General features: G+C 35.5%; 1 protein-coding gene across 2 annotated transcripts in view; it reads left to right on the top strand.

Moving 5' to 3' along the window:
• The window catches only part of PXDN (peroxidasin), a 143,067-nt gene that overhangs the window by 87,100 nt on the left and 41,990 nt on the right, over window positions 1–13,977 (top strand). For both annotated transcript variants that reach the window (XM_027840348.1, XM_027840347.1), the window contains 5 exons: window positions 1,440–1,511; window positions 2,076–2,147; window positions 5,588–5,757; window positions 9,707–9,824; window positions 12,500–12,669. In XM_027840348.1, coding sequence (XP_027696149.1) covers window positions 1,440–1,511; window positions 2,076–2,147; window positions 5,588–5,757; window positions 9,707–9,824; window positions 12,500–12,669 — 602 coding nt within the window. The remainder of the gene's footprint in view (window positions 1–1,439; window positions 1,512–2,075; window positions 2,148–5,587; window positions 5,758–9,706; window positions 9,825–12,499; window positions 12,670–13,977) is intronic.

The following is a 13,977-nucleotide window of genomic DNA, read 5'->3' as shown; positions in this document are numbered from 1 at the left end:
GTACTTCCTTTTCTTCACAAAACAAGGAGAGAGATATATATTTTCTTGTCTTTTCTCTGGGACCAAGACGGGACATTCAAATGGCGAAGAATTCTTTTTTTTTCCTTTCTTTCCATTTCTTTCCATTTCCATTGTTGTAGTAATTGTGTATGTATGTTGTTTGTTTTAGTCTCCATAAGTTCCTATGTGTCTTCCCATGCTTCTCTGAATCCTTCATATTTGTTTTTATGTCACAGTAATATTTCATTACATTCTTATACCATAATGTGTTTATTCATTCTTTTGTCAATGGATTTCTTTATTTCTGGTTGGTAAATGCTAACCTAATTTAGAGTGTATGGATTGTCCATGACTTTCTTCATTTGTTACATCAAAGAGCATCTTCAAAGTATTCTCTGTGACATGTACAAAATCCCTAAGGACTGTTGGAAGGGACCTCAGAGGCCATCTGCTCTGACCTGCTCCTGCACAAGAGTCCCCTCCGTAACATCCTCAACAAATCATCATTTAGCCTTTGCTTAAAGACCTCGAGTAAGGGGAAACCAGCTACATTGTGGGGTACTCTCAGATATTCTCGTTGTTAAAAATTTATCTCTTTCCAACAATCCTAAATCTGTTTTTTTTTCAACTTCCATATGTCTTTCTTTGTGTTTGTTGCCCTCTGGGGCTGCAGTCTAGTCCTACTTTCACTTGCTATCCCTTTAGGCCCTTGAAAACAGCTCCCTTATATCTCCTGCCATCTCTATGCCAAGCAACCCACTTTTTTCACCTGATCCTTATGGGATGTTATTGGGAGAACTCTAGATTCTTTCCATTTTACAAGTCTTTTCTGTAATGAAATGCCCAGGACTCAACACAATACTCTAGATTTGGTTGTAACAAGGCAAAGGAAAGAGGGACTATTACTTCTTAGTCCTGGATGCTCTGGTTTTCTTAATGCAGCCCAAGATAACATAACATTATTACTTCCTATGAAAAATCAAGTATCTTTCTGAACTCAACTTCAAACAAACAAATATTTCACAAGTACATCCAGTGAGCAAAGCACCATGTTAGGATCTGTGAAAATAGCACTACCAAAATAATTGATCATGGCCCTAAATACTATTTAAAAAATAATAAGTATAGTTAATAGATATGGCAGCATTTAATGATGAAATCACCAGTCTGAAAAAAAAGCTGACTAGCTTTAAGTAGTCAGATACTTTATTAATAAGATAATGTTGGTTTTATGTAAATTTGATCTTATAAGTAAACATAGAAACTCTAAACTTGTAGGTTAGTTTCAACTTTTCATTTTGGTTTTCATATTTGAATGATCTTTTTATTTCCTATGAAAATTATAATTAACATATAATCCCTTTTACAATGGAAAATAATGATTCTGAAGAAAGTTGACAAAAATAAATTTTGATGGTTTTTAATTTTTGCTTTTATAGATATCTGCACTTTAATCAGATTGAGACTTTGGACCCAGAATCATTCAACCATCTTCCCAAGCTTGAAAGGCTGTAAGTTTTCTTTTTTGACTGGAACCCAGGGGTTATTGAGCTGATCTGATAGACACCAGGAGGTCCATGAACTTGGGTGGGAAAAATACATTTTTATTTTCACTATCCTTTGGTTACATTGGTAAACCTATGTATTTTATACATTTAAAAACCTTACTCTGAGAAATGTGTCCCAGACATTACGCAAGAAAGGTTGAAATACACTGTCTAAGGCAGTAATAAGAAGTAATTACCTTGGAGCAGTGTCATCTTATTCACTAAATTTGCTGGTCACTAGGTCTTAAGTTTAAGCAGTATCCATTTTAAAAAGTTAAAATACATTTTCTCATAGTAGTATCATTTTAAAAATTAACATTATTGAAACTGGGCTACAAATTAATGCTGTTCACCTCGCAATTGAGTAGTTTCAACAAACCAATGGTGATCTAGAATAATGGTAACAATGGTAACTTTTAAATGAAGCAGAAAATAGAGTCACTTAAATCTCCTGAAAGACAAATTTCTAATCATTCATATATAATGTGCTTACATTATACTGATTCATTATATTCTTTCATTCGACAGATTTTTACATAACAATCGAATTGCTCACTTAGTTCCTGGAACCTTTAGTCACTTGAATTCCATGAAGAGATTGTAAGTAAATTATTTTTTTTAATCTAAGTTTAAGTCAAGTCAAATTCTGCACTTATGATATATGCAAATCCACAGCTTCTATTTCTATAATGTTGTATAGTACATAGTTGTCTTTTCTTATAACACCTTAAAAGCATGTAAATGTTATCTTCATGACTTTTTTTTTTCAAATGAGGAGAATGATACTCAGAAGGTTTTAATAATTTGTCTAATGTCACTGGGCTGATAAATAGTACTAGGAATAAGTGATATCAAAGTTTTCCACTTCCAATTTCAATTTCTTGACTATGATACCATATTGACATATACTTATGCATATTAGTATCTATGTAGTCATTTCCTTTGATTAGTATTTATAGGGGCTTATACCAATCAGAAAATCTGTTATAAAAGATAACAAACAATGTAAGTGTTGTTGTTTTTTCTTTTGGTGGGTAAAACTATTGGTTATAAAATATAAGCATTTGTATTGAATAAATCTCGATAGATTTTGTAGAAATTATTGGAGAATATCTTTAAGCTCGTTTTTAAATTCTCCTAATTGCTTTTTAACACAGCATGTTATATTAATTCCTCATAGACTAAGAAAAAATAATCTCTATTATGCCAGTTCCAGTTTTTTGTTTCTAGGCATGAGTGTATAGCTAAACTGTTTAAACTTACTTAAATATACCCTTTCTTCAAAGACTGCCAGAATAAGAGCAATTATTCTCACAATAAGGAAATTTTTTTCAATTAGAAATTTATCTTTCAGTATTTTAAGTCTTTATTAAGGAATAAATATATTCCTTTTGATAGATATTAAGCATAATGATCCTCATTTTTAATCATCATCTGATTATTCCTAAATACTGCTAATGTTTGCTAGTCTACAAAACATTTATTGAATGCCTGCTTTATGAGTTGTGGTAGCCATGGTGCAGAAGATATGAAGGAATATAGAACAAATTTTCTGTTTTCATGGAATTTACTTTCTTGTTGAAGAGAAAAGACATATACATCTAAGTAGAACTAAAGGCTCAGAGTATTACAGAATAAGTGTCAAATGAAGAGGAGCCAACGTGGGTTCATGTAAGAAAAGTTGTATCAAATTTGACTCATTTTCTTTTTTGATAAGAGAACTAGTTTGGGGAAACCACCGTAGATGTGTCTGTATTTTGACAAAAGACTTGACCACGACTGTCCTTGTGGAGGAATTTGGGCAAGATGTTATAGATAGATTCATAGTAGAGCGATTTTATGAAAAGTGGGTTGATTTATGTCTGCCTGGAGGGAAGTGTTTCCTGGTGTTCTCCTGGCTATATTCTCATTCCTGGCTTGTTTATCATTGTCATCAGTGTTGGAAGAGGCATGGATACATGCTGAATTTTTCAGATTCAGACTCATCAGGAAACTGACAGGGATAGGCGACAGATTGGATGACAGGATGAGGATGCAGAAAGACCTTCATAGCTTGCATCCATGGTAAAGTGCAACAAGATGAAAATTAATTATGTAAAATCCTGCACTTGGGTTCAACAAATCAGATGTACAAATACAGTTTGAGGGAAATAGAACTAAGATAATATTTCAACATGTAATGAGTATGATGCAGCTGTTTAAAAAGCCAGTGGAATCTTAGTCTAATTTAAAAGAAATGTACTATCCAGATAGAGGGAGGTAACAACCTGCTTCCAGACTGTGAATGGATGAATAAATAAATGAATGAATGACAAAGCATTTATTAAGTGCTACATGCAAAGCAATGTGTTACGTGCTGTAAATAAAAATAGAAAAGCAAGATAATCCCTGTATTTGAGGAGCTCATAATTTATTATGGGGATTTAGCACATATAGGAAGTTTCAGTTGCAAGACAGATGGCAAAGTCCAATAAACAAGGCCTACGGTAATGTAGCTTCTTTTATGTAATTTCTAGTAATAAAACCATGTCTATTTCTGATGTTGAACCATTTAAACAGTGCAAAGGAATTTGGTAGCAAAAATTTTGTTTTTTTCCAGTTTTGAGTAGCTGTGGCTGCTGAGGAGAGTGCAGGGTGGGGTACCCGTAGAGATAGTTAACAGGTTGCTTCTCTGACGGTCATTCCTCTGGACACTGGCCGTGAGAGTTGGGCTTGTAGCAGAGTTGATTCTCTGGAGGACGCTGCTCTCCCTCAGCATATTGAGCTTATCTGCCGTTGGTTGACAATTTGTTGGTGGTTGATATTTGTGATGATGGTGATGAAACCCTTCTCTACAAAGGTTGCTTCTTTCAGTGATTGCTATATAGGCAAGGCTTGAGGCAGGACAGTTTGACTGGAAATGGAAGTTTCTAGAGCTCTGACTCTGGGTTGGGCTACCTACGCCTTAGTCTGAGGGCAGGTGAGAGTTGAGGCAGTAGCTGTGGTTTAACCCATCTAGCACATGCTGCCTCTCTCCCTCAAGGTTCTTTTGTTCTTCTGGTAGTAGAGTGCATTCAGTTCTCTTCTAACTTAGACCTATGATCATGTAGTCTGGGATCTATTTTCCTCTAATTCTGTATACCATATTTAATAAGGGGTATGAACATGTTGGAGTACGTCCGGAAGGGAATGGTTAGGCATGGTAAAGGGAGATCAGCACGGTATTTTAGAATGAGCTCCAGCTCTGAATTCAGATGATATGTGTTCAAATCCCACCTCTGATGGGTACCTGCCTGTGTGGCCTTGAGCAAGTCAATTAACCTCTTAAGATCTCAGTGTCCTCATCTGTAAAATGAAGGCCTTGGACTTTGATTGCCTCTAATAGCCCTGGATGTTTATTGCCTCCAGATTCATTTCTAGATCTGTGACCAACTCAAAACCACCATGAGAATTGGTTCAGAATTTATCCTGAAGAAGACTGATGGGAATATGATATAGCTATCTTCAAAATTTACAAATTTATAGGAATTTCATTTGAATTAAACTTCTGCTTTTACCTGAGAGAGGACTTAGTAAGGCAGATGAGTAGAAGCTACAATGAAGTAGATTTCAGGCCAACATAAGGAAGAATTTTCTTAAAATTAGAGTTGTTCAAAGGTGGAATGGGATTCCTTGTTAAGTAGCGAGTTTTCTTACCACTAGAGTTGTTGAAATGGGAACGTAGGGTGATCACTTTTCAGGGATGAGACAAATAGGATTTATGCTCCATTCATTTCAGGCCTTTGGGCTAGATGAGTTCAAAAGGACCTTCTGATTATAGTATTCATGGGTTCTGTGGTTTTGTATACCTTCAATTTGATTGTAAGGCTTTTCAGGAGGGACCATTCATATGGTATATATCATGCATGTCCACCTAGCATAGGGCTGTGTGCCCAGTAGGTAGTCAGCACTATTTTTGATTAGATAAGATTTGTGTTTGAACCCTACCATCCTTGTCTGTCAATCTTTGTCACATTTATTTGTTTCTAATTTTTCACTGGCTATTTCTTCTTTGTTCAAAGGCGACTGGATTCAAATGCTCTCCATTGTGACTGTGAAATCCTATGGTTGGCAGACCTGCTAAAGACTTATGCAGAGTCTGGAAATGCCCAGGCAGCTGCTACCTGTGAATATCCCAGGAGGATCCAAGGGAGATCTGTGGCCACTATAACACCTGAAGAACTGAATTGTGGTGAGTTTTTTCCTGGCATAATTCCAGTTCAGTTTCTCTGAAGTGCCAGCACTGAAATGAGCCCTCTCAGGTTCCCAGATTGCATTTTTTGATTGTGTTTTGGTTTTTCCAAAGAGGCATTCGAAACTATCATGTCCTAAATAGGCATAGGTCTATTTGCAACAATTAGTTATTACTTGGCCTTAAATTTTTTTTTAAATAAATTTCAGAAACCTACTAAGGAATTGCTATTTTCTATTTCCTCAGTGTCTTTTTTATAATAAAACTTTGGTTTTTCTTTTTCTGAAGGATAATTGCTTTTTATTGAGAGCAGCTTCCCCTGATATCTCACACTGTCCATCATAGTGGACGTTACTGTAACCATTTTCTTATCTTAACTTATATCTTCTCTATGTAGGAACCAGGATTTTAGGAGGAGATATGAACTTCCTGGAACTAATAAAAATGGCCAATAGCAAATGCAGAAAGGATTTGATGATGTATCCAGAGACAGTGGAATAATTAAATAGGTGTCAGCTGGTGCATCTTTGATCGTAGGATTTAAAGATGAAATGACTTTAAGGGAACATCTGTTCTCAACCTCTTATCTGATAGATGAGCCTAGAGAAGGGAAATCACTTGCCCAAAGGTCACATAGATAGTGAGTAGCAGAACAAGGATTTAACTGAGGTCTTCTGAATCCATCACTCTGAGCAGCTGTTTGTGAGTTTGAATTTTTGGGGAGAGTTTGTGCTGTTCCCCATTCCCATTTGTCGGCTGCCGTGAGTCTTTTTGCCTACAGATGAGTGGATGCTGGGGGAAAATGTAGGTTTACATTTATCAAATGTTTAATGTATTCAGAACACCGTTCTGGATATTATTGGGGAAACTACTAAAGAAGAGAGATAAGAAGAAAATCTCTTTGGGTGTTTTTTTCCTTCCTTAACTGGTATTAAATGTATGTTTTGTGATAGAAACATATTCCATTCCCTCTGTATTGTTATGGTATTCTCTATTTCCTATGTCATTATGAGTGAGAGCTTAACATATATCATAACTGGTCCTAAGGTCTTTTCTCTTACTCAGTAACTATTATAAATTGATTATAGAGATAATATGGTTCATTTGTATTGGGTGCAAGGCACCATTCCAGGCACTCAGGATACAAATCCACACAGCAGAACAGTTCTTTCCCTCAAGGAACTTATGGTCTACTAGGAGAATATAGCATAGTAATAACTTCTGTGATCTTTCAGATTTGCAAAGCTCTTTCCTCACAACATAGTGACATAGGTAGTTCAAGTTCTTGTCTCCTGAATTTACTGGTGAGGAAACTGAGTCATTCATCAGTGCTTCAGTAAATTACTAATGATCACATAGCTAATATTAAGTGCCTAAGAAAGGATTTGAATTCAGATTTTCTGACTCCTGGTTCAATACTACTATACTACTCTGTCTCTCATGGATAAAGAAAAATAAATAGAAGATAATTTGAAAAGGTGAAGAATATTAACAACTGGTGGCAGTAGAGCCTTCCAGAAAGGCTTCCTTGATAATTAAGTTGTTAAAGAAATGACATTATAATTTTCTTATGACTGTACACACATGTATATGTATATTTCTCTTTTTTTCTCTCTCTCTTTTTTTTAAGGCAATTGGGGTTAAGTGACTTGCCCAGGGTCACACAGCTAGTTAAGTGTCAAGTGTTTGAGGCCAGATTTGAACTCAGGTCCTTCTGACTTCTGGGCTGGTGCTCTATCCACTGTGCCACCTAGCTGCCCCTGTATGTGTATTTCTTAAACAAAAAACAAAAAACAAAACCAACCTCCCTAAGTCATCCAATAGAAGTTCACAGTTTCCTACACAATCTTTTTTTTGTTATTCTTTGTATATTGAAATGTTTGTATTTGAGGGACTCACATTTAATAGGGGATGATAATACAAATAGGTTTCAACTGCAAGGCAAATGGAGTCCCATGGCCCTTAGGGTTTTAAGTTCACAGCAAAAAAAATATATTTTTAATTAAACAAACAAAAAAAAAAACAAAAAAAATGACTGGGGAATGTTACCTAATTGCTCAACTCTGGTCATATTTAGCAAAAATAAAAAAGTACATTGGGTTGTTTTGATACCTGAGGATGACATGAAGATAGTTATTTTTTAATTTTTCTTCCTTTTATTCATGTACTCTGGATATTCCCATGAAGTATATTGAGCCATATTTGAACTTCTGTAATTGAGAAAATGTAATCACCATATAGCCTGACAAATACTGTTGCCAAAGTTTATTTATTGCATGTCCAAAAGGAGAAATAATATTGGTACTGTGGTATAGTGGCTCTACCACTAGATTTAAATTCAGAAGTCCTGGGTTTGTCTCTAATCATTACTAAACCACATGTCCTTGGTCAATTCACTTATCTCTGGGCCTCAGTTTCATCCTTTGTATAATGAGGTGGTTGGATTAGACCATGTCTTAAGTTTCTTCCTAGCCTTAAATTCAGTGATCATGCAAAGAACATACAGGCAGAACCTATTAAATTTGTTCTACCCCTGATGCTATGCATTGTAATATAGTTGATGCCTAATTTCCATTTTGTTCATTTTGATTTCCTTTAGTATCTGTTCATGTAGTCTCTGGTATATATAAACATATATGTTTGTGTCTATACATATATGCATATAGGTGTGAGTTTATACACATGCTTTTGTGTGTATATATACCTGTACATATATGTAAGTAATCTCCTTAGAGATTACTATGAGAGAAACAACAAAAGAATAAGTTAGAGAGACAAGGAGACAGACCTTCTTAAAATAATTCCTACATAACCTGGTTTGAAGAGGACTATGTCAAACGTAGTGGAGTAGGAGTATGATGGATAGAGACTATAGTTGTGGTTTTGTGAATATAAATAAATCAGAAATCTGGAAATAAATCAGAAGTCTGTGGCCACCAACTTGTGTGTGCAATTTCTTTAATTTGTGATTTCATTAAGGTAATTTATATTTTTTTTTAGTATTTGAATTTGGCTTGTGCCATACTCATCCAGATAAGCCACATGCACTTTGTTTTGTTATATGTAACTTTTATTCTTACTTGTTTAAGAATATCTATGTAAAACCAGAGATGGAATTTAGAGATGGAACATCTCTAATTAATGGAATGTCTGTTCTCAACCTCTTCTTTTGCTGATGAGGAAACTAAAGGGAAATGACTTGTCCAAGGTCACATAGGTAGTGAACAGCAAAATAGGGATTTGAATTCAGGTCTTCTGAATCCATCACTGTAACTAGGCATTGAGCTATTTATGAGTTTGGATTGTTGGGGGGAGTTTGTGCTAGTTCTCACTCCCATTTATAAGATGCCCTGACTCTTTTTGTCTAGAGAAATACAAATGGGTGGATCTGATTCAAAAGTTATGAAGTATGATATGAACAAAATAAAACAAAAGTAGTATCTTTCATACATCACAAAGGGCTATATAAATATGAAAGAAAAAATATAAATATAAAAAAAAATATAATCTTAGGTGATTAACAGGGAATGGCTCTCTATCTAGGACAGCATGGCTGTGGTCTTATACTGGTTTCCACTTTTCACTTGTTTTGTTGTGGGTTTTTTTGGTCATGCATTCCCAGGTCTGCTGCTTGAAAAATCATCCTCGAAGTATGGGACCTACCATAGGGATGTAATAGCTGTTTGACATTCCTTTTACAAACCTCCTTGGCTATATGAATCTATAAAATTTCTTAGAGACAGGTCTTACTAAGCAGTTTTCAGTTCGTTTTTAATTTTCAAGGTACAAACTAGTATTCTGTGCAGGGAACCATTTGTAGAGTTTCATAAAATATTTACCATGTACATTTGTCACATTCTTTAAAAAATGATGAAAATAAAATATCCTCATTTAGTTTTACTTGACAATTTTAAAACAAGTAATATTTCATTTTCATTTCTTGATACAGAAAGACCAAGGATTACATCAGAGCCTCAGGATGTGGATGTGACCTCTGGGAATACAGTCTATTTCACTTGCAGGGCTGAAGGCAATCCCAAACCAGAAATAATTTGGCTTCGAAACAAGTAAGTTAGAAGAAGAAAAATTACTCAAGTAGAATACAGTAGATACTTAATATTTTTGCATGTGAAATAATCACCATCTACTATATTTACTGAGTTTTTAAAACCTACATTCTTTCTTTCATTGACAGAAGAAAAACAGGAACTACGGTTTCCCTATCTCATTCCTGTCTTTCCTGCTTTTTTCCTGGGCTTTGAGACTACAATCAGAGATTCATGGGAGCTTTAAAAAATCTTCAGTCAGATTTGATCTAAGTTAGAGTACAGATATTTTCTCCTGAGTACTTTTTTTTTTTTCCAAATAATGGAACATACTCTGTTTCATTAGAATGTGAGCACCTTGAGGGCTTCATTTTTTTTTTTTTCATTATGTACTCAGTGTTTAGCACAGTGCCTGGTACAAAGTAAACTTGTAGTAAATGCTTGTTAACTGCCTTTAACTGGATATACAATGCTGTCTAGGCCCAAAGGCAAGAAGAACTAGTTATTCCTTTTACCTTTGTCTAGATTAAATTCTTTCTTCCCTCTTCTCTCCTCCCCCCCTCCCCTCAACTCCTCCTCCTCCTTTTCTTCTTTTTTTGGGCTTCTTTCGCTCTTTATGGTCTTTGAGTCTAAATGGTTTAGGGGCAATGGCTCCAGACAGTAGTAAACTGGTAATTACCCCTAGCAGGCTCATCTAGATGAGGGGTGATTTCTTTGCACATTTATTGTTTCAAGTTTCAGGTTATCCTCTAAGGAGAAATTTGAGTAACCAGTTGGGACTGTAGTGGTTTTTGCAAGCATCTTTCCCTGAACTAAATATAGTTAAGCTCTAAATATGATTCTTGAAAAGATTTCCTTTAATTCTAAATTGGGAAACGCTACCTTTTGATTTCCCATTTTTGAGTCTCCCCACAGCCACACTGACATCTTCGTACAAAGCCTGTTATTGTCATTTTTTTGTAGCTACTAACTACATAGGGAGATATTTTAATAGGCATAATCTTTCAAGGGACTTTTAATCTCAGATAACACTGGTATATATGGACATTTAGATGACACGAAGAAAACCAAATAAAGCAGTGAGATAATTACATAAGCTATATGAAGTGATTATATCACAAGTATGTGTTGGATAAATGTTATCTTGTTAATGGAGAGTGAAGGGATATTAGGATTCCCGTGCATGGAATCTGGTATGGCTACGATTTCTCCAGTCAGCCAATAAAGCTTCCTAGAGGTTAGGAAATTTCAAGAGTTGCTGATTAAGATGCTGATTAAGATGTCATTAAGATGACAGAAGATGCTTTGGCAGATTGACGGGGAGAAGATAGTTTATTCATAGTTACTAACTTTAAAGAAGGTTTGGAGGCAGGAATAGGGTAACCAGAGAAAATAGGTCTTAAAGATGGTCCTTTAACCCCTATATAATGTGAGAAATTTTATGCTAAATATATTGGAGGAAACTTTTTCTCTGCTGGTATTTTTAATCATAATTTTCTAATGTAAAGTTAACACACAAAAAAAGTATTCATCCAATTTTCTCTTCCAGCAAAATATTCCTATATTTGTGTTTCTCTTAAAGAATGTGATGCTTTAGACATTGAAAATTGCATTCATTTTATAAGCCAAAAGAAAACCTTTTTACCTGTGTTTAAAAAAAAGGTCTATCTTGATGATCTAGCAAAGATAGTATTTTTTTTTCCTCCCTCAATTCTGTCTGTATGATTGAGTACATTAGCTTTTTTTTTTGAAGTGTTCAAACTTTTACCTCTTGTTGCAGATCATAATCTTGTTAAAATCTCTAATGATTTCTGTCTCTGCATACTAACCAATGAGAATCTAAAGCAAATTCACATCAGAAATGAAGATAAACTGTGGGGTGAGCAAGGCCATGTGGCGGTATGTGATAACCCCTATGTCCCTGGTTGGCTAACTTGGCTGCATGACCAAGTGAAGCTGGAATGTGTAAAGATAGTTGAATGTGGCAGGATTCCAGTTAGAGATTATAATTGTCTAAAGTAATCTTCAAAGTCATGTGAAGGATAAAACTGTTAAGTGCCATGGGAATCACACATGTGTAGGCAGAAGCAGTGTTGAGGTTAGTTTGGGGATAGTAGCAATTTGTTGTCTATCATAAAAGTGTGATAGTGAAGAGGAGTTAAGCCCAGGTAAAGTTTGTTGTTTCAAAATGATTGTTTTTCATTCTGTTTGTAAATATATTTTTGCTTTAAACTTTGAGTCAATCAGATCCCAGAAAAAATTCTGCCTCTTTAAAGTCTTTCATCTCTTGGTTGCATTTATTATTATTTTTAGGTCTCTGTCCACTTTAAAATCTTTAAGCCTATATTTCAATTCCATTCATCAAATATTTATTATATGCCTACTACAAGGCATTATACTAAGACAAAAATGAAGCAGTCTTTGCCTGCAACGAGCTTATTTTCTAGCCAAAAAACTACAGAGGTAAGCACATAGCTCCTTCTTAGGGACTGCCTGTTACATAAGACTACCCAAGAAAGGGTAGCCTTCTCTGAGCAATAGTGAGGCCATCAAGATGGGGCTGCACCTTGGGATTTGTGTAGTTCAGAATCCCTTTTCCCAGAGTATTCCTGAGTGTCTTTCTTTGTGATTAGAGGCATCTCCTCTGCCTGTGTGCTTAAAAACATGTTTAGACCATTAGATTTCTATCTTTACAGTAACGAGCTGAGTATGAAAACAGATTCCCGTTTAAACTTGTTAGATGATGGAACTCTGATGATTCAGAACACTCAGGAGACAGACCAAGGAATTTACCAGTGTATGGCAAAAAACGTAGCAGGAGAAGTGAAAACTCAGGAAGTCACCCTCAGATACTTTGGTTCTCCAGGTAAGCTGAAACAGCTAAGGAATTTTCTTTTTTAACCAGGGCGTCACTCTTTCCAGAATCCCAGATTATTTTAATCCATATTAGGTAGCTTACTTTGTTAGCAGCACAATGCTGAGTATGATAAGCTGGGAAATTCAAAACCAATGGGCTGGTTTGAACTGTTGTATAACATGGTCCAATTCCATCTTGGGCAATTAGCTATATAATGTTGGACCTTGGTCACAAGAATGAGTGTGGAGGACTAACACCCATCACAGAGCAATCTAAATTATTGGATGGATCCTTAAACCCTTCATCATTACTTGGACAGGCAGGAGAAGGGAGGGGAGGGAACAAGATCAAGGTACATAGCATGCCTTGTTGATGGTGAGTTAGTATTGTCATCTTTACCTATAAAGAATCTAATGGCAATGAACATAATACAAATCTGTGATATTTCAGTTGAAAGTTGATCCAGTTGAATATCACACTGCTGAAACAAAACTCTTCATATATTCAACTCATTACCTGCTAATATGCTTTCCTTAGCACAAAAAAACCATAAACTAATTAGTTACTTGATGGGCAAGAGGATTTAAACAGTCTTAAAAGTAACTATTTGGGTTGTTTAGGGGCAACTGCCATGGCTTTGGCACGGAGAGTATAGGAAGAAGAATAGTAAAAGTTGTACTGTTTATACACTTTTAACCACCTGGAGGACCAAAGCACAAGTAATGTAGTGTGACACAAAGTCATTTATGTAAAGAAGTTCTTTAGCATTACTGATTATAACAGTGTAAAATTGGAAACTATCCAAATCACAACACTAATAATATCTCACTCATATTTACATAGCACTTTAATATGCTCTTTAAAGATCTATCTATATATGTATATATATAATTTGATCTGTACAACAACCCTGTGAAGTTGGGCTATTATTATCTCCATTTAACAGTAGAGGAAAATGAGGCTGAGGCAGGTTAAATGACTTGCCCAGTGCCACAAGGCTACTAAGTGTCTGAGACAAGCTTCAAACTCAGGTCTTGCAGACTCTAGTCCAATCCATTATGCCACTGTTATACTAAATGCCAGACTAGGGAGCTGACTAAGCTGGCACAAGATAGTAAGAAAATTCTGGTAGTGTTGTTGTTGATCAGTTGTTTCAGTTGTATCTGACTCTTCATGACCCAGTATGGGATTTTTTGGGCAAAGAGACTGGAGTGGTTGGCCATTCCTTCTCCAGTGGATTAAAGCAAAGTTCAGTGACTTGCCCAGGTTCACACAACTAGTGAGTCTCGGAGGCTGAATTAGGCTCCTTTAAAGTTG

Source organism: Vombatus ursinus, unplaced genomic scaffold (assembly GCF_900497805.2).
Source record: "Vombatus ursinus unplaced genomic scaffold, bare-nosed wombat genome assembly UNPS02014841.1, whole genome shotgun sequence".
Lineage (NCBI taxonomy): Eukaryota > Metazoa > Chordata > Mammalia > Diprotodontia > Vombatidae > Vombatus > Vombatus ursinus.
The sequence above is the reverse complement of the archived record's forward strand: the minus strand, read 5'-3'. Positions and strand labels throughout refer to the sequence as shown.